At 46.3% G+C, this 22,413-nt stretch overlaps 9 protein-coding genes across 9 annotated transcripts; 5 read left to right on the top strand and 4 right to left on the bottom strand.

The window, feature by feature from the left end:
• Window positions 1-4,085: 4,085 nt before the first annotated feature.
• V1508DRAFT_442310 (glycoside hydrolase superfamily) lies at window positions 4,086-6,246 on the bottom strand. The gene is made up of 3 exons (XM_066942325.1): window positions 6,006-6,246; window positions 5,526-5,946; window positions 4,086-5,474 (listed from the first exon to the last, which is right to left on the bottom strand). The coding sequence occupies exons 1-3, from the start codon at window positions 6,069-6,071 to the stop codon at window positions 4,216-4,218; spliced, it is 1,746 nt and encodes a 581-aa protein (XP_066792782.1). The 5' UTR covers window positions 6,072-6,246; the 3' UTR covers window positions 4,086-4,215.
• Window positions 6,247-6,974: 728 nt separating this feature from the next.
• On the top strand, window positions 6,975-8,475 carry V1508DRAFT_426710 (general substrate transporter). The gene has a single exon (XM_066941600.1). The coding sequence runs from the start codon at window positions 7,127-7,129 to the stop codon at window positions 8,378-8,380; it is 1,254 nt and encodes a 417-aa protein (XP_066792781.1). The 5' UTR covers window positions 6,975-7,126; the 3' UTR covers window positions 8,381-8,475.
• A 631-nt stretch (window positions 8,476-9,106) lies between these two features.
• Window positions 9,107-10,826, bottom strand: V1508DRAFT_435409 (uncharacterized protein; the record flags this gene model as incomplete). The annotated part of the gene is made up of 3 exons (XM_066942064.1): window positions 9,107-9,520; window positions 9,574-10,021; window positions 10,075-10,826. The coding sequence occupies 3 exons, from the start codon at window positions 10,824-10,826 to the stop codon at window positions 9,107-9,109; spliced, it is 1,614 nt and encodes a 537-aa protein (XP_066792780.1).
• A 427-nt stretch (window positions 10,827-11,253) lies between these two features.
• Window positions 11,254-12,024, top strand: V1508DRAFT_23945 (surfeit locus protein 5 subunit 22 of mediator complex-domain-containing protein). The gene is made up of 4 exons (XM_066936347.1): window positions 11,254-11,331; window positions 11,405-11,493; window positions 11,552-11,616; window positions 11,677-12,024. Exons 2-4 carry the CDS (start codon window positions 11,433-11,435, stop codon window positions 11,848-11,850), a joined length of 300 nt encoding a protein of 99 aa, XP_066792779.1. The 5' UTR covers window positions 11,254-11,331; window positions 11,405-11,432; the 3' UTR covers window positions 11,851-12,024.
• An 813-nt stretch (window positions 12,025-12,837) lies between these two features.
• On the bottom strand, window positions 12,838-13,059 carry V1508DRAFT_361221 (uncharacterized protein; the record flags this gene model as incomplete). Its single annotated transcript, XM_066937176.1, has 1 exon — window positions 12,838-13,059. A coding segment is annotated over one exon (222 nt), but the record flags the coding sequence as incomplete, so codon positions are not given.
• A 1,061-nt stretch (window positions 13,060-14,120) lies between these two features.
• On the bottom strand, window positions 14,121-15,893 carry V1508DRAFT_442307 (uncharacterized protein; the record flags this gene model as incomplete). Its single annotated transcript, XM_066942324.1, has 3 exons — window positions 15,271-15,893; window positions 14,956-15,196; window positions 14,121-14,908 (listed from the first exon to the last, which is right to left on the bottom strand). Exons 1-3 carry the CDS (start codon window positions 15,391-15,393, stop codon window positions 14,121-14,123), a joined length of 1,152 nt encoding a protein of 383 aa, XP_066792777.1. The 5' UTR covers window positions 15,394-15,893.
• A 1,008-nt stretch (window positions 15,894-16,901) lies between these two features.
• On the top strand, window positions 16,902-18,510 carry V1508DRAFT_426699 (kinase-like domain-containing protein). The gene has a single exon (XM_066941599.1). It carries the CDS (start codon window positions 17,069-17,071, stop codon window positions 18,203-18,205), a length of 1,137 nt encoding a protein of 378 aa, XP_066792776.1. The 5' UTR covers window positions 16,902-17,068; the 3' UTR covers window positions 18,206-18,510.
• Window positions 18,511-19,190: 680 nt separating this feature from the next.
• On the top strand, window positions 19,191-19,956 carry V1508DRAFT_400437 (uncharacterized protein; the record flags this gene model as incomplete). Its single annotated transcript, XM_066938337.1, has 2 exons — window positions 19,191-19,686; window positions 19,736-19,956. 2 exons carry the CDS (start codon window positions 19,191-19,193, stop codon window positions 19,954-19,956), a joined length of 717 nt encoding a protein of 238 aa, XP_066792775.1.
• Window positions 19,957-20,312: 356 nt separating this feature from the next.
• On the top strand, window positions 20,313-21,530 carry V1508DRAFT_435405 (dihydrolipoyl dehydrogenase; the record flags this gene model as incomplete). Its single annotated transcript, XM_066942063.1, has 6 exons — window positions 20,313-20,344; window positions 20,432-20,526; window positions 20,586-20,665; window positions 20,717-20,779; window positions 20,806-20,872; window positions 20,938-21,530. The coding sequence occupies 6 exons, from the start codon at window positions 20,313-20,315 to the stop codon at window positions 21,528-21,530; spliced, it is 930 nt and encodes a 309-aa protein (XP_066792774.1).
• Window positions 21,531-22,413: the final 883 nt, after the last annotated feature.

The raw sequence follows: 22,413 nt of genomic DNA, 5'->3' as shown, positions 1-22,413 counted from the left end.
GCTTCTGCACCTCAGCCAAGAGATCGACATGGAACCATGCGCAATATCGTGCCTTCCGAAACACAATCGCGGCTCATACCCAATCGTTACCCTGCCTCCTGCGTATCAGCATACACCACTCTTTCTAACGTCAAAATTAGATTTAAGTTATCCGTTGCAGTAACTAAAACTTAATATTTTATAACTATTGAAGGACTATCGAGAACTGTTTCCTGAAACTACAGAGATTCCTAAGATCATAACATTACATAGATTGTTAGAGCATTCTACTAACTACGACTATAGGCTTAACACACTCTACACTTTCAGATTAGGGGTGACCGCAATTTCAGGATATGAAGAGGCCAATATGAAAGACTCCTGTTGGTAGAAGACAATCGCCTGTAAATGGATATTCGTAATGCAAGATTGTAGATAATTTGAAATGGCCGAGTCGAGCCCTTCGCGTACGGTAATTAACTCCTAAGACGTTTGCGCCATTTTGAGTGGGGACGAAAATGATTCAGGGTTCCAGGGTTTAAAATCAATTTTATGCCCGAAATTTTTTGAGAACAGTTTTGACCATTTTCGCTTCTACAAGATAATAATTTGTGTTTCTGCACCAAATTATCAGTTTAAACAGACTCAAAGCAGTACACAAAAACTATATAATAACGCTTCAATAAACACAGCGTTGGTTTATCTCGGAATTCGTCGACGTTGATTATTTCCCAACATTCGAAATAGAACGGAAGGAGAAAAATCGAGCACGAGTCTAGCTCCGCTCAATTCCTGCTTCTGTCAAATGCAATATGTACGTGCACTGGTTATTACTTGGGGAACAACGACAAGTAAATTAGTGCTAAAGTACAAGCCTCAAATTCATTGTGTGTGCATGAAGGCTTAGTTGTTTGATATCGAGCCTCATTGTTAATTGCGGTACGCTTGATTCACATCGCGCAGAGATCTCTCTATCACGCTGCGAAGTCTTAGTCGCTTCAACATGTACGATCAGCGCGAAATTATGCACCTTAAGTGCCCTCCACAGTAAGCGAGTGTGACAGAAGCTTTATTTGGATATCAGAGCAAACCCATATCTGGCTAATTGATTATTTGTCTTAAAGTAAAAACGCAGCGATTCCTGACTGTACATGGACATACAGAAAAGTATGGACGTGTTGGTTGTCCTTGGCGTACGGGCTTATCTTGCTGAGGTATATTCTAAGACGTTGCTGCTACGCTGTCTGATGCTTCCGAAAAAGCTGTTACCAGCGAGAGCATCTTACGGCGTCTTGAAAGACTTGCCCCCTGCCAACGAACAAAACGGCAAATAGCAAAAATGCAACTGAAAGTTTCATAATATCAAAAATGCGGTCGGGTTTCATACCCATCGCACCCACCACTATGCTTCGTCAATTGCAGTAATTACGCATTACAGTCCATTAATCACCAATGAAACTCATCTTCCAAATATGAGGGCAAAGCCAATAATATTCAAATATAATGTTATTGGTTTAGAGCTAAATAAATAATTAGTAGTCAACATTTGATGCTCTACGAAGACTGTAGACGTTGAGCGTATAACGTAGGATCGCCGTATGGGAGAATCTGGCTGATACCGTGCACTATAACATCGAACGTTCCGATTATATTGGGCTTCTCAAATTACTCGTCATAAATTCTCAAGGACGTGACTGAGCATAGTCAGGTGCTAAGGGACGACTGGCTGCTTCGATTATCTGACTGGACTGCCGAACAGCTCATGTTTGTAGATGAATCCGCCATTAATGAAAAGACTGCTGGCAGTACGTATGGCTCGGCGCCGGTCGGTGTCACGCCGAATAAGAGCGTAACCGTATTATAGAGTAAAACGTATTCTATTCTGCCATGTTATACAGTAGACGGATACATCGCTTGCAGTATACTACGGAGCAGCTTGATGCCGGAGAGCTTCGCAGCATTTATTCCAGAGGAAGTTCTGCCTCTGTCTTCGCTCGATCGGGGCTGGTGATCGATAACGCGTCCGTACATAAATCTCAGGCATTAGAGATTAGTTTAATCTTTATATGCTTATATTCTAATAAATATCCTAGGAATCCAGCTCGACTGTGCGCCGAGCTGGAGTAACGCTGGAGTACCTGCCACTCTATTCTCCTGATTACACGCCAATAGAAACCATTTACAGAGTTGAATGCGTGGATGAAAGAACAAGGGCTTTTGTTGAGGCGTTCGAAGATGCTTTGTAGCCCTGCAAATCATATCCCTTTCTCCTTAGTGCCATACTTGCCTAGCGAATATCCAGGGCATCCGTCTTTGACTTTGCGGCGTACCACTCAATATAACGATCAAAATATGTGCCAGAGCTGACGCTGCAGAGATCGTCTGTGATGTGTTCATATTAGAACATTGCAGAATAGCTATTGTTTTTGCCAGTTGCTTACTTGGACTCCGCCTACACTCCTTACTATTGTGCCCAACCCCTGCAACTGACAGGACAGGTGCCTCACACTGTGCGGCTCGCATGTGTTCATTTTCCATCTTCCATCCCGGTTCAGCCGCTGCACTGCAAGTAACATTTGTACGGGGTTCAAGCACAATGTCTTGTATTTATTGAATCATATATCGTTCAATCATACATCCCAATCCAATTTGCCGCCAAGTCCAGTCAACCACGACCGCCGTCGCTACAACGGGAGCCCACCTGTATTTATGCTCCATCACTCTTCGCCCGGCCAGAGGTCAACAAATAATTATATAACTTGGCCAATTACAATCCGCAACTATGTTCGAACCTGCTTGTAAACTTCCGGTCTGTTGATGGACCCTCGGTGGTGAAAATCGACGTTCTCCGCCAGTATCCATTCCGAAATGGATATTCAAGAACGATTCCACACCTTGCGAGTAGACACTGTGGTATGTGACTTCATTGTTCGAATCAACGCAACGACAATCGGAGAAGCGTGCACCAATTCCTGGCGCAACCCTAGAACGAATGCAAATGACAGGAATGACAGACAAAGTATTAAAAGATATGCAATTTTGATTTTGACCGGGTAACAACAACCCCGACCAGACGTTCCAAGCCTGTTTCAAATCAAATTTACCCTAACCTGATATTGGTACCGACGGCGTATCTGTGAGAGAGTCGCTTGTTTTCTGCAGCAATCAATTACAATTACAAACCTACAACAATCAGTCAGTATAGCATATGCTAGCCTAATAAACAGGAGGTTTTAACTGATTATTTTCCGACAAAACTTTGAGAAACACTCAATTGTGTTTATGAACCCACGTTTTAGTAGGATTTACTGTATTTTCGGCTGACAATAAGGGAAGGCTACAAACAACAAATGGACATTTAAGTACTATTCCTAATGCGGTAACTCTTAACAGCGTCCTTTAAGCGTTACATAACCCTAGTACCCCCTCCAACGTAAGTCACACCCTTCCATAGTTAAGAGCCGAAGTACCATTCAAACTGTACCTTTTTTTCTGCAAATTTTCAGTCTAAATTAAAACAAGCTGCCTTTCACTAATCAGTATAGTGAACAACATGATTTATTATTTTCTATTTGAAGGGGTCATGCTTGTGGTATTTAGACTTGCGAATGTCCTGGTACTTTTGTCGGGACTGAGCTGGAGGCACCATGTGAATCTTTGAATTTTATGTTCCACCGGGTCGGTCACTATGCATCCAACGGTTCAAAATCTGCTTACTGTTGCCGAATTCTGTCTTCCTGAAGCAAAGAAGCAAAATTTTCGGGGTGTGAATATAGTTTCTTGGGATGCAAACCAATCACTACCAACCGGGGATCCGTTTATGTTTTACTTGGCAGCAAGACTAGAGTACCCTGTGAGTTTACGCTATTTAATGCCCAGCCGTCAGCCGCTTGTGGTGATTCGGATACAGAGTGCGGCTGCCAAAAAGGGATGGACAGAGTGTGGCTCTTTGGATGCACCCAGCTCATCATCGCTCCCTTGCCGAATTAATTTCCTTCACTTTATATAGCCTTACGCAGCTGTGTGCAAAGGTAATGTTATTGCTGATATGTAATTTCTTGCTTTAAAGATTCGAAAATCAACTACATACTTACTAATGAGTCATATTAGCTTTGGTATGAAATGAATATATTATTCAATTACTGAGATTAGCTAATCCATCAGTTAAACCCAATCAATTGATTTCCGAATGCAATATGACCCATCTATAATTCTCTATGACTATGAAGAATGCATCTAAAAGTTCAAATACACACGACCCTCAAATGGCTGCAGAGTTTCAGGTTGAGAATCGCTATAATTACTGATAAGCAGCTTCATTTTCTTAGACCGGTCAACCGCGGTGAACGGCCTTGGCTCCTTTGTGAAGTTAAGTACGACAAGGGCAATCTGATTATCGTTGCTGAGCTTGGTGTACATGAACGTGTGCTCATTTTCTAGATCAACTAGGTCAAAAATACCGTAAACAAACAAGTCACGGTAGTCCTTGCGTAGAGCAAGCAACCGTTTCCAGAAGGAAAGCACACTGTTGGGATCCTTCTCCTCGATTTCGACGTTGATGTCTTTGTATTTGTCATGCGTTCGCATCCACGGAATGCCAGTACTGAATCCAGCATTTGGAGTGGAGTCCCATTGCATTGGCAAACGAGCATGATCACGAGCCATCTTCTGCAAACCCCGCATGATGCGCTCTTTGCGGGTCGGGTCACTGGTCATTGATAATTTTTCAGCTTCCTTGTAATAGTTAATGGCTTCGATGTCCTTGTACTCGTCGATGGACCATTCACTCGGCATATTGATCATTCCAATTTCCTGGCCCTGGTAGAGAAACAGGGTGCCTGTCAGAGTAACCATAAAAATTGCCAACATTTTTGCGGATGATTCCCAGAATTCCGGCTCGTCGGACGCAAATCGTGAGATAGCACGACCATTGTCGTGGTTCTCGCAGAATGCGGTTGTCCAGCCGTCATTTCCTTCAATGAACTTTTGCCATTTGGTTATGATCTTCTTCATCTCAGATAGCTTCCATTCGGTAGGGTCATATTTGTCTTCGAGACCGTGACCCATTCCGAGATGGATCATGTCAAACTGGAAGACCATGTCCAGTTGCTTTTCGGAAGCACTGACGTAGTCGAGAACATGTCTGGGATCGGGAGTGAGAGACAGCTCACCAACAGTAAAGACGTCGTAGTCACTAAGGACTTTGTCGTGCATCTCCCGCAGGAACTCATGAATGCGCGGGCCATTGCAGTAGAGATGAGTAGCGGGCTGGATGAAGTTTGACGGGTCGACAATTGGCGCATCAGGGAAGTCAACATGCTTACTGTACTTGTTGACTGTGTCGACGCGGAAGCCGTCCACGCCTCTGTCGAGCCAAAAGCGCATGGCACTGCCATAAATCGCATTACGAGTCTCTTCATTTTCCCAGTTGAGATCAGGCTGCGACTCCGCATAAAGATGTAGATAATATTCCTGCGTACTCTCGTCCCACGCCCCTGATGCATAAATTAGCCAAATAACCACATATAAGCCTGTGGGAAACTTACATGCACTATCGGCAAAGTAGCTTCGGTAGTTTGTAGGAGGGTGTCTGTTGCCTTTATCGTCGTATCTTGGAGGCCGCCAAAAATACCAGTCGCGTTTGGGGTTAGTCTTAGAGGAGCGCGACTCCTTGAACCATTTATGTTCTGTGGACGTGTGGTTGACGACCAAGTCGAGGATGAGCTTCATGCCGCGCTCGTGGCAGGCTTGGATGAGCACGTCGATGTCTTCGACAGTGCCATATCTGGGATATACTGCCTCGTAGTCGGAGATGTCGTAACCCATGTCCTCCTGGGGACTGTCGAACATTGGGGATAGCCAGACCACGTCGACACCGAGATCCTTGAGGTAGTCGATTTTCGAAATGATACCGGGAATATCGCCCCAGCCATCGCCGTCCGAATCCTTAAAGCTGGCTGGGTAGACCTATGACGTATTAGCATGGGGAATGTCGCGAAAAAGCTCTAGCAAGAGCGCGTATCTACCTGATACACGGTTGCGTCCTTCCACCAAGTCCCTGGCTGACCTGTTTTCACTGAATGTGGAGACATTGCTGCTTGTGCTGAGAACCTGCTTGGTCGGCGTTGGGACAGCTTTATATGGCGGTCATATTCGCTATGAGAGATATATAAACTATTGCTTGACTGTTCTCTCGGGCCGAGCAAAGCCGCGACACTGTGGGTATGCGTGGGGGAAACAGGATGAAAGGCGCCTGACAGGGCGGAGTTGTGGGAACGGGCTTGGAATTCCGCATCGCGACCGAGTAAAGTCCGAGTCAGGCCCGCGTTTATGCTGTATTTGCACGGGCGAACAGAGCGCCGCACATGCTCCCGAGACTCGACAACAAACGTCCACTTGTCTCCTAAGCGGCGCGGCCGGAAGCATGCGCCACACATCGCCCGGCAATATTTTGCCCATTACATGGAAGTATACTACAAGTAATTATTTAATTGTTTTACTACATTATGGCATGCAGAGGCGACTTCTCTGGGATTTCAGGACTGGGTTCTGAAGGCATGAGCAGTCGGTGTGGTGTGGCTGAGGTGTGGGGCGAAATCGTCCGAAGATTAGCGGCAGGGCAGCTGTCTTGGGGCCCCGCAACTCCCCCGCGTCGCTCCGTTCTGCCCAGACACCACATTGGAGGACCCCACAATCCCTTGGGTCAAGGACTAGACTCCACAGATAAATACCAGTGCGTAGCTCTTGTCTCCTGTAGCATGTTCTTCACACACTAGCCGCCATGGACTCTTCCGCAACTAACGCTTCCAAGAACTTGACCGCGTCCAAAGTGGATGCCGCGAAAAATGCATCAGATGAGGAGCATTCTATGACCCTTGCCCGTGGCCTTAGTCTCTATCCGAAAGCCATCGCTTGGTCTGTCCTGCTCTCGTCCGCGCTGGTGATGGAGGGCTACGATCTTGCGCTACTTGGCTCGCTCTATGCCTCGCCAGCTTTCAATAAGAAGTTCGGCAGCTTAACCGCGTCCGGGAGCTACAAGATTCCAGCGTCCTGGCAGTCTGCTCTCTCGAACGGTGCAAGAGCCGGTGAGGTCATCGGTCTCCTCATCAATGGTGTGGCTTCAGACCGCTGGGGCTATCGCAAGACCATGGTTGCCGCGCTGACTGCGATGATGGGATTCATATTTGTCTTATTTTTTGCACCCAACGTAGAGACTCTTGTCGTCGGCGAGGTTCTCTGCGGTATCCCTTGGGGAATATTTCAGACACTGGCTGTCTCCTACGCTTCCGAGGTCTGTCCAGTAGTGCTACGTCCGTATTTGACAACATATATCAATATGTGCTGGGTGTTTGGCCAATTTGTCGCCTCCGGTGTCAACCGCGGTGCCGTCCAACGCCATGACCAATGGGCGTACAGAATCCCGTTTGCCGTTCAGTGGATATGGCCACTTCCAATATTGATTGGCTGCCTTTTTGCACCCGAGTCTCCTTGGTGGCATGTCCGACATGGCGACCATGAAGGCGCCCGGCGGGCTCTCAAGCGTCTCACTTCAGACAACGATCCGGACTTCAGTATTGACAATACCATCGCCATGATTGAGTACACCAACGAGCTCGAGAAGAAACTCGCCGCTGGTACGTCATATCGGGATTGTTTCCAAGGGATCGACCTGCGCCGGACAGAGATTGTTTGCGGTGTTTGGATCGTGCAGACTCTTTGTGGGACTAATATCATGGGTTACTCTTCCTATTTCTTGGTCCAGGCCGGTCTCCCTACTGTTCACTCCTTTGACCTATCTATGGGCCAGCTCGGTCTCGGTCTTCTCGGCACCCTCGGTTCCTGGTTCCTCATGCCCCACTTTGGACGTCGCACGCTGCATTTCACTGGCGTCAGCATTCTCTGTATCATCATGTTCATTGTCGGCTGCCTTGGGTTCTCACACGCATCTAGCTCCAAGTGGGCAGTTGGAGCCATGCTGATCGTCTTCACCTTCGTTTACGATTTCACCGTCGGTCCAGTGGCTTATTCGCTTGTCTCGGAGATGTCGTCCACGCGTCTCAAGTCCAAGACGGTAGTGCTGGCCCGCTGCTGCTACAACATCAGCAACATCGTCGTCAACGTGCTCACAAACTACCAGCTTAGCTCGAGCTCCTGGAACTGGGGTGTCCGCGCCGCCTATTTTTGGGCTGGCACCGCATTCATTTGCGCAGTATGGGAGTACTTCCGATTACCAGAACCAAAAGGCCGCACATACAGCGAGCTCGATATGCTCTTTGAACAGCGAGTCCCCGCCAGAAAGTTCAAGTCTACGAAAGTAGATCCGTTCAACGGCGACCATCAATATGCGCATCCTTCCGAGATCATGGAGGATATGTCTCTAGATAAGTTCGACATCAAGTAGTATTCTTGGATGCTATAAAAGATTTCAATTGTATTATATGAGAGCGTACCCCATTGTTTATGTTTGCACGAATGGCCTAGTGTGGAGTTGTTTGGCATAGTAATTCACGAAATGCAAACGCAATCTATGGAGGTAGTTACCCCGTCATCCTCTTCTTTGGTTCACCGCTGGAATCCTTAAATGCTATAATTGATTGAAAAGTCTACCCCCATTATCCGATCTCGTCTAATGTTCAGAAAACCTACAAACTCAGGCATGTGCCCTCGACAATCACGCAACGTCCTCCTTGTCGGCTTGGCTACGAATTTTGTTGGGAATGACAGCAATAGCGGCCCGGTAGATCGCGATTATTAAAGCGGCAGACATTATTAGTATTGTGTTGATAATTTTATGTACTGATAATTTTAGCCAATACCCGTTGGGTAAACTTCATTCAATCGCTAGCATGGATCATTCTTTCAACCAGCGCAATTCATAACTGACATTGGCGTTCGGCGGGAGCGATCCCAGTCAATCGGTATTTGTTGATTCCAAACCTAACCCATCTTTGCCTCATATTTAGGCTCTTCAACAAGGTCCGAGAATCACCTTGGCTCGTGTCAGTCGTCTGTGACAACACGTATGAGAGCGACATAATCGTCAAGTCAGGCTGACTGTCTTTGCAATTGACCTCCGAGGTCAATAATAAGAGTCAGATAATGTGACAAAACCATCGTCGTGCACGACCTACATAGCGTGAAGTTCCGATCGAATGTCACGTTGTTCAACGCGATCTCTGACATCAGTACTGATTCTTCCCCTTTCTAGCCACAAGTTCATTTCCGCGTCGTGAAACCCGAACATCGTCTCGTCATACCCAAGCTTCAAATCGGTCGCCAAGACTCCATATTCCGAAAGACCGCCTGGAATTTGCAAATGTCGCGTGATAGGCGCGATCAGAGATGGCAGCGTCTGATTCACAATCCGCAGAAGTAGTGGTAGGAACCGGGACTTACCCCCTCGGAGTCGGTAGATCAGAGAGAAAAAATAATTTAAATAATCCTCGGGACCTAGCTCAAAGCTTGACGGTTTTGATTCTATAGACGGAATGCAGGAAAGGACGTCCGTAAGCGTGCAAGCCACATCGTATATCTTTTCAGTCTGGGCGGACGTGGTCAGCAACGGTTTTCGTGCAGGCAGTGATTCCAACATACCAATCCAATACCGTGAATCTCCATACTCTGCTGCGAAAGCTTAAACGTGGAGAGTGTCAGATCTTTGGCAATCTGTAGCGGATACCGGAACGTCATACAATCATTGGCAGAACTACTGGACAGAAAACCCAACGAGGTGGATAGACGCCAGACCATAGTCCGGAGCCACTGCTGAGAGACGCGTAGATTTGCAATCTGGTCATCTGAAAGGTCGACAGCCGATGCCGGTACTGCCGCAAGTATCTTTTGCTCAAGCCCGACAAGCGACGGTGGTAAGCAAAGTGCATCAGCTTTGTTCCAAAGCGCCATAAAAGTTTCATCAAACGGTCGAAATAATTCCGCTAGATATTTAAGGCCATTGCTGACGGTACTCGATCTTTCACTGAGCTCTGGGGTCTCCGATGTAATTTGCAGTGTTATTGGCCGATATCTTCGAATAGCGTGAGATCTAAGCAAACGTGAGCTGGCAATCTAAGGCTGCAGCGACATGCAAATGCACACCTCTCCGATACTAAAAGGAGCCAATATAGATTTTGCCAAAGCAATTCCAAATATATTGCCTCATCAGAACTGTCATCGGATTTGAAAGTTCGCGTCGAGTACAATGTCGTTGCCTCGCGGAGAAAAAACCATCCCTGTCGTTGCAATCCAAGACCCACATGGCAACCATAGAGAAAAAATGACACTGTAACAGTCTCAAACGTCGGCTCCGCCAGAATATCTAGTTGTCGACGAGCTGCGAGGGCTTCGTCCAGCAATGCCCGCCCGTGAGATATGTCGGCCTCCAGCTGCGAACCATCGGTGTCAGAGAATGTATGTTTTACTCCGCCGGTCTGGATAATGACAAACGCACAGAACGAGACAACCAAGCAATAAGAATCAATTGAATCATTCATTAGAATCACGTCGCGCTGGAACTTTTCGCGGTTCACAATCGGCAGAGTCGAACACAATCGAGTGAAGAAAAACTCGGTACAACCAATAATCGTCTCTGAGGGTAACAGTCCAGGCTGCCGTGTAAATTCGCCTGTCCTTCTCAAAACCGATCGATCGACTGGTACTAAATAGGCAGCATTATTAGCTTGAGCAGCGCGGAGAGCTGAGATCACGTTTGCTTTCTCGCCTTGTCGACCTTTGCGCTGCGGAATGTCGAGGTACGTGCATGACAGAGTAGCAAGCTTGCAGTGCCTACAAGGATGCTTCCCATCACATTTAATTTTTCGTCGTCGACATGCATCGCAAGCTTTCTTCATATTGACGGCTCTGATCCTAATTATGTCGATGGAGCCGCTGGGGTTGTTTCTGAGATCAGGACCGGTGCGGCGACCCCGGGGAACTCAGGGTGAGCTAGCAAAGGGTTTAGTACCATATACCCCATACTAAGCAGAGCGCAATCGGCGCATTGCTGCAGTATGAATGAACGAGATGGTGGTAACTTCAAAGGTACATCATATAGTGTATATCTGTCGTCCTCTATTTTTTGTTTTCTTTTACGTCTTCGCTCGCTCCTACTCAGTGCCCTGAGCCCTTTGTCCAAATGGATGTTCCAAGGAACAGTGTTAGGTTTTAACTAGGAATAATTTTTTTGTATTTGCGTGAGGATTTCTCTACCACCATTATGTTCCTGTTATTTGTCTATGTCTATGTATATCTATACATATATATGAGAGGCCAGCTTATCGGAGCTGGCCGTTGTTACTTGTGACCCATGGCAGGGCGTAACCGCCAGACATTTTTGTTGTACTTCTTGCTAACTGTGTATGTCTAGACGGTCTGCCGTCTAATATGCATTCCTGACAACCTAACCTTCTCGTGCTAATGATGCGAACAGACGCAATCTCGTTTAGTTGACATTTATAATGTCGACGATTACGCCGAATCCGATACAGCAATCCCAACAAAGAATACTTACAATCAATCGTACGTTGTCCTGTTGCTCCTCGCATGCAAGCATGCAAAACGCTAACTTGTTGCCCAGAACGGATAAACGATGCAGCAAACACCATCATATCAGAGTACACATCAATAGTCGCACTAGCACCGGTACGTACATTTTAGAGGATCATGTAATCTCGAGTCGGAGCTAACGGATTCTTGGTGTAGGTTTCCGGCAAGGACAGAACGACAACCGCGACTGAGACTTACGAAATCGAATGCCACGCGACATCGATCGTCCGGGCGATTGAAGACTTGTTAATGGTCTCGCGCTCGTTGAAGGAGTCGTGGATAATGGGACAAGTTGCGTCTTCTTTTCAGATGAATGACGAGCATGCATGATCTCTGGGCTTGCTAGTTATTGCAGAACGACTGCTGGGAGATATAAACGGAGTTTCGGCGTTATTTTTTTCTGGTATTGGATTATGATTGTAGACCACTAAATCATAAGCCGACTTTAGAGTTAATGCCGAAGACGCGGGCTAGCAGATAGTGCACTAAAAATGAAACAAAACAATTGGATGACTAGGATCTGAGCCCACGTGTTGACTTGCGATTGTTTTTGGTGTAAGTTTTCTAGCGTATGATTCGGTCACAACTCTCAAAATGTCATAATCCAAATGTATCATCGTGATACCCGCGTGGTATCGCTGCTTGGCTACGGCAACTAATGACCGAGCAATCTATCGCTTAAACAAATTCTGCTTTGGTACCATAGGAAAACTCGAAAAGAGTAATTTTCAGTTGAGACGCATGGCAGGCATGCAGGCACAGTGTGAGCAAAGGGTTTAATATTTGGCTACCCTTCGAAACAGTTAATCCGATGTAACATTCCCCCATTTCCGGTCGACAAATATATGGGCCGGCGAGGTCCGACGCCCAGTTGGTTTCGAAGTCAACCAGAGCATGCATCACCTGCATCAGCAAGGCGTGCTCATTTGCGGCAATTGGCAATCCCAGTTAACGGTCTATGACGATTACCAGAATGACCGTGAATTTGGATTCGAGCGCTTTGCGATTTCACACTCAGCGGTTTGCACCGTACATGGTGCAGTTAACACAATTTGTTGTGTTTTGCCTTGGTTGTTTGCCTTGAACTTGTTTTGGTTTGTGCCAGCCGCTGGGTGGCGATGTTTGTTGCAGCAAAGTATATCAAACACGTAAAGAAGAAGGCAACAAGAAGACAAGCTGTGAAAAACGAGCGACCATGTCAGGTGATCCAACCCACTCATTTGCATGAACTGTCGCAACGAAGGACGGAGAATCGCGATGTCAGGGTCGTATCAAGAGTGTTTTCCGAGAGAACCATCATCAAACGATTGAAGACTATCAGTCTTTGCCCACATCTCTGTCACCCATCTTATTGTTCGATTCAGATCTACCTAATCCAATGCCCAACCAAATGCCCAAAAATGCACCGAGAGATAAAGACCATAGGATAAACATGCAGCGTGCGAATAGGGTTAGATCCAAGAAAAACATGGGTCCGAAGAGCCCGACGTGAGCGGCTAGCAAGATAGTGGTATTCACAGTTCGGCCGGACAGGGAAGGTCAACGCCATACCAAGTCAGCCACTATAACAGCTTCAACAAGTCCAGCCTTAACCGCCATGTAACTTAGGGACCACCCTCAGCATTGAGCGGTACTTATCATTACCTGAAAGTTGCATTCTCGGCACCACCCGTGAACGTCCGAAGGCTAATTATATTACGGTAAGTTATCTCGATGTCGATTGGCCACGGGTTAAGTGCCCCCAATATTGGCCAAGGACAACTATCAGCCGGCTAAAGCTCATGGAAGCGCCTTCAGGTAATATATGCACATCTGAAAGCTTCTGACGCTTGGCAAAATATATGGTAAACCCTAAGCTGCTTGACGGCCAAGGAATTTCTCCTGTTCCAGGACTTTTCCAGAATTATACAAGTAACAATAATATTTGCCAATCATTGATGCTCTCGTCTGACAATGAATCGCCAATCCCCTGTCTTTAATTATAATAATATGCCACCATTTTATCTCTAGGCTAGTGTCAAATTGATTAGCGCAAATGATCTATAATCACTAGACAGGCACAACCTAAAATCCCTACAGGTCTACCAGTGTTGTCGTCGACGTTGTCTCTGTTGTCACTAGTCACTCACCGTGCATGTTCTTCATTTGGAACTATAATATAAGTTGAATCGATCAGTTTATATTCTTTGTGATAAATGAGTTATATTTTTACATATACACGTACAGAGACTGAGAGACATGGAGGAGTATGAAGGAGACATATACACTAAATGGAATAAAATTGTTTCTAAAAGCTGATAAGGTTCAATAACTTGCTGTAAACGGACGCGCTTCCAGATGTAAACGGATTTCGACCATATCCAAAACAACTATTACCAGCTACGAACTATGAGCTTTTATGCCATTCTAATTCTCTCATCACATCAATTTGACTTCAAGGAAACTAATAATGACCGGATACACTAATAAATCACATACAATTCGAAAAGCCTCCTGCGATAATATAGTACAAGTTAGCATCCTGGCGATTCCGGTTGAATGCAGGGACATAACGTAATAGCGTCAAACGGCATTGGCTCCGAATATATATCATTATAATATTACGGCTTAATCGCTCCCATAGATATCCAAGCATTGTGGTTATTATCTTTAACTCTAAATAGCCTGCATCCCTTCTCGTAGTACCAAAAGCCAGGATTGCTATTCAATGCATCATAAGCCTTGTCGAAATCGTAAATTATATTGAGCAATTCACTGTTGCCGTTCAACTTGCAATCGTCCATAGCTAATCCTCCTTGTATGAAGTACTGGTCATTCCAATCACCTTTCTTAACTAAAGTTGCGTTACTAGAACCAGCCGGTTTGCCTAGCAGAATTGTACCACCATCTGGTCTTGAATCCCACAATATGTTGTGTCCCCTAGGCTCATCGACACTGAAAACAATGTCGGACTTATAGATATTATGGTCTTCGTCAGCAAAGACGTACTTAAGGGGCTTTCTCACCGTTGCATTAATCCCCTGAGAGTTCCATGTATTGATCAGCATTGAAATATTATAAACGTTCGTCATATTTTCTGTCGTGTTTAGCCATCTCTTACTATGATTCCCCTGGTCGTCTAAAAATTGCGCTGCGATTACCCCACTGGTCGCATAAGTCGATGCAGATAGTATAATCAGCGTGGATAATGCCTTTATAGCACAGGACCAATTATCAAAATTCCGATCGTTCCATTCACTCCAGAAGCAACAGTCTTTGGCAATGTATGCCAAAGTATAGCCGGCAGCACCTAGCTCACCTACTATAAAGGTGGCCCAACCTTCTCTTGTCGCAAACGGCGATTTCTCCTCCAACCGCGACAGCTCTGGCACGTCCCGTGGAAAGCAATCTTAATAAAGCAGTCATGTCCGATTCAGATAAGGGCCTGTCCCCGACGGTAATATTCGGAGTATTTGCAGTAGCTGCTGATAAATGTGCTAAGCAACTGAATAGGAGCAATAGCAATAAAATTCCAAAGGTTACGGTTGTGATCGATCTTGTGGCAGGATCCACATCGTCGGACTTTCTCCATACGATCAGCGGCTTTCTGGACGACCTCAGCAGAGGTCTTGAGCCTCCGCGTTCCCTTTTGGACGGCCTCGGAAGTGCGACCGGTGGATCTTGGAGGACTGATAGTCTGTCAGGGTCAATATGCTGCCAGATGACAAGGTGAGTCCGAGGATGGCGAGATCCAAGCCACTTGGTCACTACCTGTTCGGGGACGCGTACTCGAATGTGGTCGAGGACAGCCCGGATCCAGCTGACCAATACGGTGAGAAACAATCTGCTTTGGTAGCACAACTGGTCGGGCAATACATTCTCATCTGGGGGCATGAGGGCAGTCCTGACGGCCTGAGATCCAGGGTTTCAGGGTTCAGTGTTCTTCCTGGAGCAAGGGCAAGTCCAAGAATGGCTCAACTGACCCAGCGTCAAAGTTCAGTGAAACTCCCGTAACCAGGGGTATGACTATAGAAGCTCGAGTACTACATAAGTTGCAACGGCGAAAACAACAACTATCTGACATCGACCGATACTTTGGAGCCAATGGAGTTGTAATGGTAGATGAGTCGGTGACAAAGGAAAAACTGGTTACTCTCTTGGTGGAGAACACATAACGATGAATATCCGCGAATAGCATCGGCCGCCAGCTACCAGCCTCTGGGGTGTCAGTAGAAAGGTTGTTTAACAGTGGACGCGATTTACTAGGCTTTCTTAGGAACTCGTTGAGCACGGACACTATGAGATGTCTTGTGTTGCTGCGAGATGTATACAAATCTGAGGATGTTAGTACTATTTAGGACTTACGAATAATTACGAATAATGAATACTTTATTCGTCCGAATATTATATAAGCAGCAGAGAGCAATTTATTCGTATTCGACTTACGAATATTCGTACTGAAGTCGTTATAATGACCCCTAGCCCTGACCACGACCATCTTCGCTCACTTATACCTCAACTACATCAGTATATATGTATTTATCTTCGCTCCTAGCTCCCTGATTCTCTTACCCTCCTTTGCAATCTTCATTGGCCATTGGCCGTGTTGCATATACTAGTAATCCAGTGGAAAGACCACATTCTTCAAGATGAAGATCTGGGGACTAAGACTACGAGGTAGAGCCTCATATCTTCAGAGAGAGCTGCAATCATTGGAAAGATCTAACGGCTAGCTATCACGACCACGGGTAGATTCAGATGTGTGACTAGTAGTCTCTACAATATTGACAGAGATCGGTAATATCTTTCCTATGCTTGTCGCTGTGAACTCGAAAGCGACATCGCTCTCTGATATGTCTCCCAGTTCTTTCTGTCGAAGAGGAGGTTGGCAAGATGGTCATTAAATGTTCAAATGTCTCTTGTCCTATAGTGTCGATATGAGCGATGGCGATGTGGAGAATTTAACTGACTCTACCATCAATGCCAACTCACCGAATTGACGCCACTTCGGCAAGCCTGCGCGATGTTCTCACCACCCGGATTCTCGTTATTAAAACAATTTTATCTATTAATGATATGACTTGCAACAGCTTACATATGCAAAACTCATCCAGGGTAAGGGTCTTGTCACTTATCAGGGCAAGAAATATGGTATTAGCCTGGCCGGGTAACCGCGTACCCACTGATCTGGCATGTCACTGAAACCAGCGACCTTGCCTGCTGTCCGCATTTATTGCGCGCGGTTGCCAGACTATCTCGGTATTGCATAGAGGGTATAGACTCGTGTCATATTGTTAGCCGTCGCCTCTTAAATATTACACAAAAATTAAGGAAAAAGAAGAGCGTCGAGCTCGATCCAAAATCACACTGAGAGGTCCGGCTGCCGACTTGGCGCTAAACCACTTCGAGACCCTGGCAGCTGGATCACAAATCCAAATTAACCTTCAGCTGCTGAATCAGTATTTCTCGCGATTGAGCGGTGACTTAATGTTATCCCGCAGTCATCTCTTTGCTCTCTCTCCTTATCGTCCCACTGAAACACGAGTACTCCTTCACACATCAAAGCAAGATGGCCACCTTGACTCCCATTCCTGTGACTCTTCCCAAAGACAAAGTACCGACTAAAGAGAACGTCAGAGACATTATAGGCACATTCCTTACGAAAGAATGGCCATATGTGGATCCAGAGACGCTGACCATGTCATACAATGCATCATTTGCCAACGCCCACTGTCCCGTAGAGCGACCGAAGCCGGCTACTGGCACACATACTGAGACCTTGAAGGTGTTCATCAAATTCCATCATGACACCCTGGTGGACTTCGAAATTCTCAAGCATCTGACACCAAGTAAGCAGGAGGAAGCACTCCTCAGCTACGAGTACGGTCAATCCGGGCTGGGAGCCAAAGTCTATGGATTCTTCAAGACACAGGATGGAACACTCGGGAGAATCGATGAGTTCTTGGATGCACGCAATATGGAACCGGAGGATGTTGAGAATACGGTCATCCGAGCGGATGTTGCTAAAGGACTGGCAATGTTCCATGCCTTGAAGACGTCACTGGAGAAAAAGGCAGTGGAGTCATATTATGAAGCCGTCATCAATGGACTCAAGAAGTACCACAAGATGGGCAAATTGAAGGCACTTGGGAAAGAAGGAGGTGTCAGTGTGGACAATCTGGTTGACTACGACTTTGGGACGAGGTTGAGGAAAGTGGTAGACAAGCTGGAATCCATACGAGCAAAGGCAGGATGGTGTATTCATGACGTCCAGTTCATGAACGTCTTGGTGAAAAATGATCCGAAGGAAGGAGAGAGCAGAGTTACTCTGATTGACTTTGAGTTCGTGATGCAGAACTACCGAGCCATCGACATCGGTGGGCACTTCATGCAGAAGATGTTCAAATGGTTTGACGAGGAGAGCAGGATAGCACGTTGTAGGAAGTACACAGAGGAGGAGAAGAGACACTTCTGCGAGGAGTATGCCAGACAGTGGAACAAAATGACCGGTGATTCAGATACTGGGGACCAAGTGTTCCTGGAATCCGACTACGGATATATGTTGGCCATCACTTTTGACATCCAGGGCATGCTGTGCTTCATGAGTGAAGAAGATGACAAGGATTCCTTGAATCTTCTCGCACTTAACAAGCTGTTCGATGAGTTTGTGGATCAGTATGCCAAACTTGGTTTGGAAGATCCATGATACAAAAGAGTGGATAATCACTGCTAAAAGACTTTGTCCTCCACGCACTCGGGGTTCAGCCTCAGGAGTCACCTCCTGAGGGTTTAGTACTTCATAGTAGGACTATTGAAAAAGAATTGAAATCAGCCGCATGAGCCGCCCTGTGGTCCACTGTAAGCGGACGAGCCCACACGTTCGGTAATACGATGTGGGCCGAGAAACGGGGGTCCAATTGTACCGTTCGTTGGCACTAAGGAGTTCAGGAGGAATCACAATAGCAGTTCAGATGTTGCCAGTAGGTATTGGTAAGGTATCAATTCAATTAAATAACTGAAGCAATAAGTTCAGCAACTAAAGCCTGCCCCCTCACTTTCCAGGATGAGGGCAACATTTTTATAGACCGACAAACAGTACAGTAAGGCAATAAGTCCGTAATTCTTCCTTACTAGATCCAGCACAGCCTCCCTGAAGAGTGACCGCATTAGTCTGTGATATAGTAGTAATATCTAAACTATTTAAGCTATAAGTTTAAGTTATATGTACAAAACTCCAACTACTTCTGTGTACCGAGGTTTTTAGGTTTTAGTATGGTGACTAACGGTCGCGACAATTGTACTCGCCCATTGCCACCGTGTAATAGCATCACCACCCTTGCGGTTATGAGGCGTAAAATAAAGCTAAATGTCAATTGGACTGTCTAATACAGGTTTTGGTATTTTTTTGTTCCTCACTAGAAATTTGATAATATGGTGCTGCAGTAAACTTCTGGGGTACATTGGGCCTTAACTATGGGAAAATGAAATTTATGGCCGCAGAGTTTTACCCTACCTTCCACTAAATTACCCTACTTTTTAATTAGGCTAAGCGTATTGCCGTTTTAGGCAAATTGGAAATACTTGTCTCGCGCGTCGGGGCTACTATGTACCAGACGCGACTTTGACAACTCGTAAGCGACACAGAACGCGTCATTTAATAATCACCCTACATATCGACATTAAATTTCGCCATGGCTCGTCCACGTAAAAAATCCATAGCGCGGTCTATCAATGGAAGAAAGAATGTTTTGAAGAGATTTGATATAGCCAGTCAGGCCACTCAACGCCATGCCGAGGCGCGTGGTAGTCAAGATGCCGAAGAGCTCCAAGTCGTCGAAGTCCGCCTACGTCAGTCCGAAATCGACAATGCTTTGAAGCGTTTGTGCTTTCGTCCAGAAGCTGATAAGCGTTTGAAATATACAACCCGGCCAGCCGGATCTGAAAGGTCGATACGCAGATTCAAAGCGAAATTCCGGAATGTCGACGCGTCCATAAAACCGCTAGTGGCTTTCAGCTTTACAAAGACTGAAGTTTCGACTGGGCCATTTTCTGACGAAGACAGGAAGCAGCAGGATCAGGAGCATGGAAGGAGTCAGTCTACAGCAGAAGAGATCCTGAACGATCGGGAAACTGATAACGCGAGTGGAGAGAACGCGATAATCTCTGAGGAATGTGAAGAATCAACAGGTAAGAACTTTGGACGTGTTTTAAGTTGCGTGGAGCTAGACGAATATAGATGATTATGCCTTGGAGACTCCTGTCAATATTGTTGCCCTATTAGAGAGGATCGAGGTTTGCCTTCAGGAGCGAAAAAAAATGCCAGCAGACGAAGCTCTACAGCTCATGGTCCTAAAGCACTACTTTGTGGCCCATCTCGCAGGAAAAGGAAAGATGAAAGCTTCTATGGACTCAGCGTTTCATAATTTGACAAGGCCAATATATCTACCCGGTAATTAGAGCTAGATAAATACCCGTACCCGCAGTGATTATGTAGTTCTGGTGACAATGCACGCAGACGCAAGCGGGCAACGATCTCTAATAACTGCATGATCGAATGATTGAATTAAGAATCAGCTACATTAATTACGGCACCAGAACAATGAAACAGGCGACAATTCTTATGTCGTTTGTCTTGGGGGCGCCGGGAGAGGAGCGACACTAATTTGCGGCCAGTCTCCAAAAATACGCACGCTGGGTGGATACTGTCAAGTGAACAACGAGTTGCCCAAAGCGTCTTAAGCTTTGGTGGCCAATTGTTGACGGCCCGCGGTCTGCATTTCCCCGAGGTCTCCATTTCCTGGAAGTTATATCAGATGTGTCGCCCGAGGTCTATGTTTCGTAGAAGGTATGTCACTAGCCCCTTCACTAGCTCTCCAAACCACAGCTTACATATATAGGATGACATGCTGAAATCACTTATTCCGTTGTCCAGGTCGCCCACCTCGCGGTTAGCTCAGTCTGCCACCAAGACTTGTGCCGTACAGTCCGCATTCCTCGTGCAATTTCGCCGGGGACTTGCTACTGCCCGTATACACCCAGCGTCAGCATCTCTCATTTTTATTGACTGCATTAACAATGTGTAATAGCTGAACACGATCTTGTCGTTATTGGTGCCGGACCTGGAGGATACGTCGCCGCTATTAAAGCTGCCCAGTTTGGGCTAAAAGTAATGGTGCTTAAGAAATTGCCTTTACGATTAACTAAATATCTCATCTAGACTGCGTGCATCGATAAGCGAGGACCTCCCGGTGGCACCTGCGGTAACGTTGAATGCATTGCGGTAACGTTGGATGCGTTCCTTCAAAGTCACTCTTGAACAATTCACATTTGTACCACCGGGTCCCTCACGACACCAAGAGGCGAGGAATCAATGGTGCGTACTTAGGATTACATTACAATATATCGACTAAGTCGGTCTCTAACAATTGGTGGATTTAGTCGGCGACGTCAAACTTAACATTGAGCAATTTCTGAAAGCCAAGGACGAGGCCGTCAGCTCTATGGCTCGAGGTGTTGAATTGCTTTTGAAACAAAACAAGATTGACTACTTCAAAGGCGTTGGGAAGATCCTTGGGGCCGACGAGATCGAAGTTAAGGGCAACCCAGGAGAGCCGGACGCTCTTCTGAGGGTTGAAAACATCATTATCGCTACTGGTTCAGAGGCTACTTCATTTCCTAATTTGATAGTTGACGAGAAAATGATTGTCACTTCCACGGGTGCTATTGCTGTCCAGAAGGTCCCAAACAAGATGGTTGGTATCGGTGGTGGTATTATCGGTCTTGAACTCGGTTCCGTCTGGTCCCGATTAGGCGCTGACGTTACTATTGTCGAGTTCCAGAACGCTATCGGTGCTGGCATGGATTCGGAAATTTCTAAGCTCACCCAGCGGTCTCTCAGTAAGCAGGGCCTAAAGTTCAAACTTAGCACAAAGGTCTTGGGAGCTGAGATCGAGGGAGAGACCGTTAAGGTCACCGTCGATTCTGCCAAAGGTGGCAAGGTGGAATCTTTAGATGCTGACGTTGGGCTTTAAACGGTCGTCGGCCTTACACTGAGGGTCTTGGCCTCGAGAACATCGACCATGAAGTCGATGAGCGGGGACGATTGGTCATCGATCAAAATTATCGGACCAAGTATCCTCATATTCGTGTTGTTGGCGATGTCACGTTCGGTGCTTTGCTTGCCCATAAGGCTGAGGAAGAAGGTATTGCTGCTGTGAGTACATCAAGCACGGCCGTGGCCATGTTAACTACGGTGTTATTCCGTCTGTCATGTATACCCACCCGTGAGGTATGTCGGCCCCCAGCTTGGAACCATCGGTGTCAGAGAATGTAGGTTTTACTCCGCCGGTCTGGATAATGACAAACGCACAGAACGAGACAACCAAGAAATAAGATTCAATTGAATCGTTCAAACTTTTCGCGGTTCACAATCGGCAGAGTCGAACGCAATCGAGTGCAGAAAAACTCGGTACAACCAACTTCGTCTCTGGGGGTAACAGTCCAGGCTGCCGTGTAAAGTCGCCTGTCCTTCCCAAACCTGATCGATCGACTGGTACTAAATAGGCAGCATTATTAGCTTGAGCAACGCGGAGAGCTGAGATCACGTTTGCTTTCTCGCCTTTCGACCTTTGCGCTGCGGACGGCTCTGATCCTAATTATGTCGATGGAGCCGCTGGGGTTGTTTCTGAGATTCAGGACCGAGTAAAAAGACTCCCGGGTATACCCCATACTAGGCCGAGCGCAATCGGTGCATTGCTGCAGTAAGAATGAATGAATTTTAGTGGTAACTGCAAAGGTACATCATATAGTGTATATCTGTTGTGTGGAAATATGTAGAACACTCTAGCCTACGATCGTAGATTGTAGAATATTCTAGCACTATGTAAGCATGACGCAATTGGGTATTGGGTGGAA

The sequence above is a fragment of the Lipomyces doorenjongii genome, assembly GCF_038497915.1.
Source record: "Lipomyces doorenjongii strain NRRL Y-27504 unplaced genomic scaffold V1508scaffold_102, whole genome shotgun sequence".
Lineage (NCBI taxonomy): Eukaryota > Fungi > Ascomycota > Lipomycetes > Lipomycetales > Lipomycetaceae > Lipomyces > Lipomyces doorenjongii.
The sequence above is the reverse complement of the archived record's forward strand: the minus strand, read 5'-3'. Positions and strand labels throughout refer to the sequence as shown.

Bases quoted from the DNA above. Each gene is read 5' to 3' on its own strand.
- V1508DRAFT_426710 (XM_066941600.1), top strand. From the start codon at position 7,127: ATGGTTGCCGCGCTGACTGCGATGATGGGATTCATATTTGTCTTATTT.
- V1508DRAFT_426699 (XM_066941599.1), top strand. From the start codon at position 17,069: ATGGCCACCTTGACTCCCATTCCTGTGACTCTTCCCAAAGACAAAGTA.
- V1508DRAFT_23945 (XM_066936347.1), top strand. From the start codon at position 11,433: ATGTCGACGATTACGCCGAATCCGATACAGCAATCCCAACAAAGAATA. The intron at 11,494-11,551 runs GTACGTTGTCCT...CTTGTTGCCCAG, and splicing joins AAGAATACTTACAATCAATC to AACGGATAAACGATGCAGCA. The intron at 11,617-11,676 runs GTACGTACATTT...TTCTTGGTGTAG, and splicing joins CAATAGTCGCACTAGCACCG to GTTTCCGGCAAGGACAGAAC.
- V1508DRAFT_442310 (XM_066942325.1), bottom strand. From the start codon at position 6,071: ATGTCTCCACATTCAGTGAAAACAGGTCAGCCAGGGACTTGGTGGAAG. The intron at 5,947-6,005 runs GTAGATACGCGC...AATACGTCATAG, and splicing joins AGGACGCAACCGTGTATCAG to GTCTACCCAGCCAGCTTTAA. The intron at 5,475-5,525 runs GTAAGTTTCCCA...TTTATGCATCAG, and splicing joins CTACTTTGCCGATAGTGCAT to GGGCGTGGGACGAGAGTACG.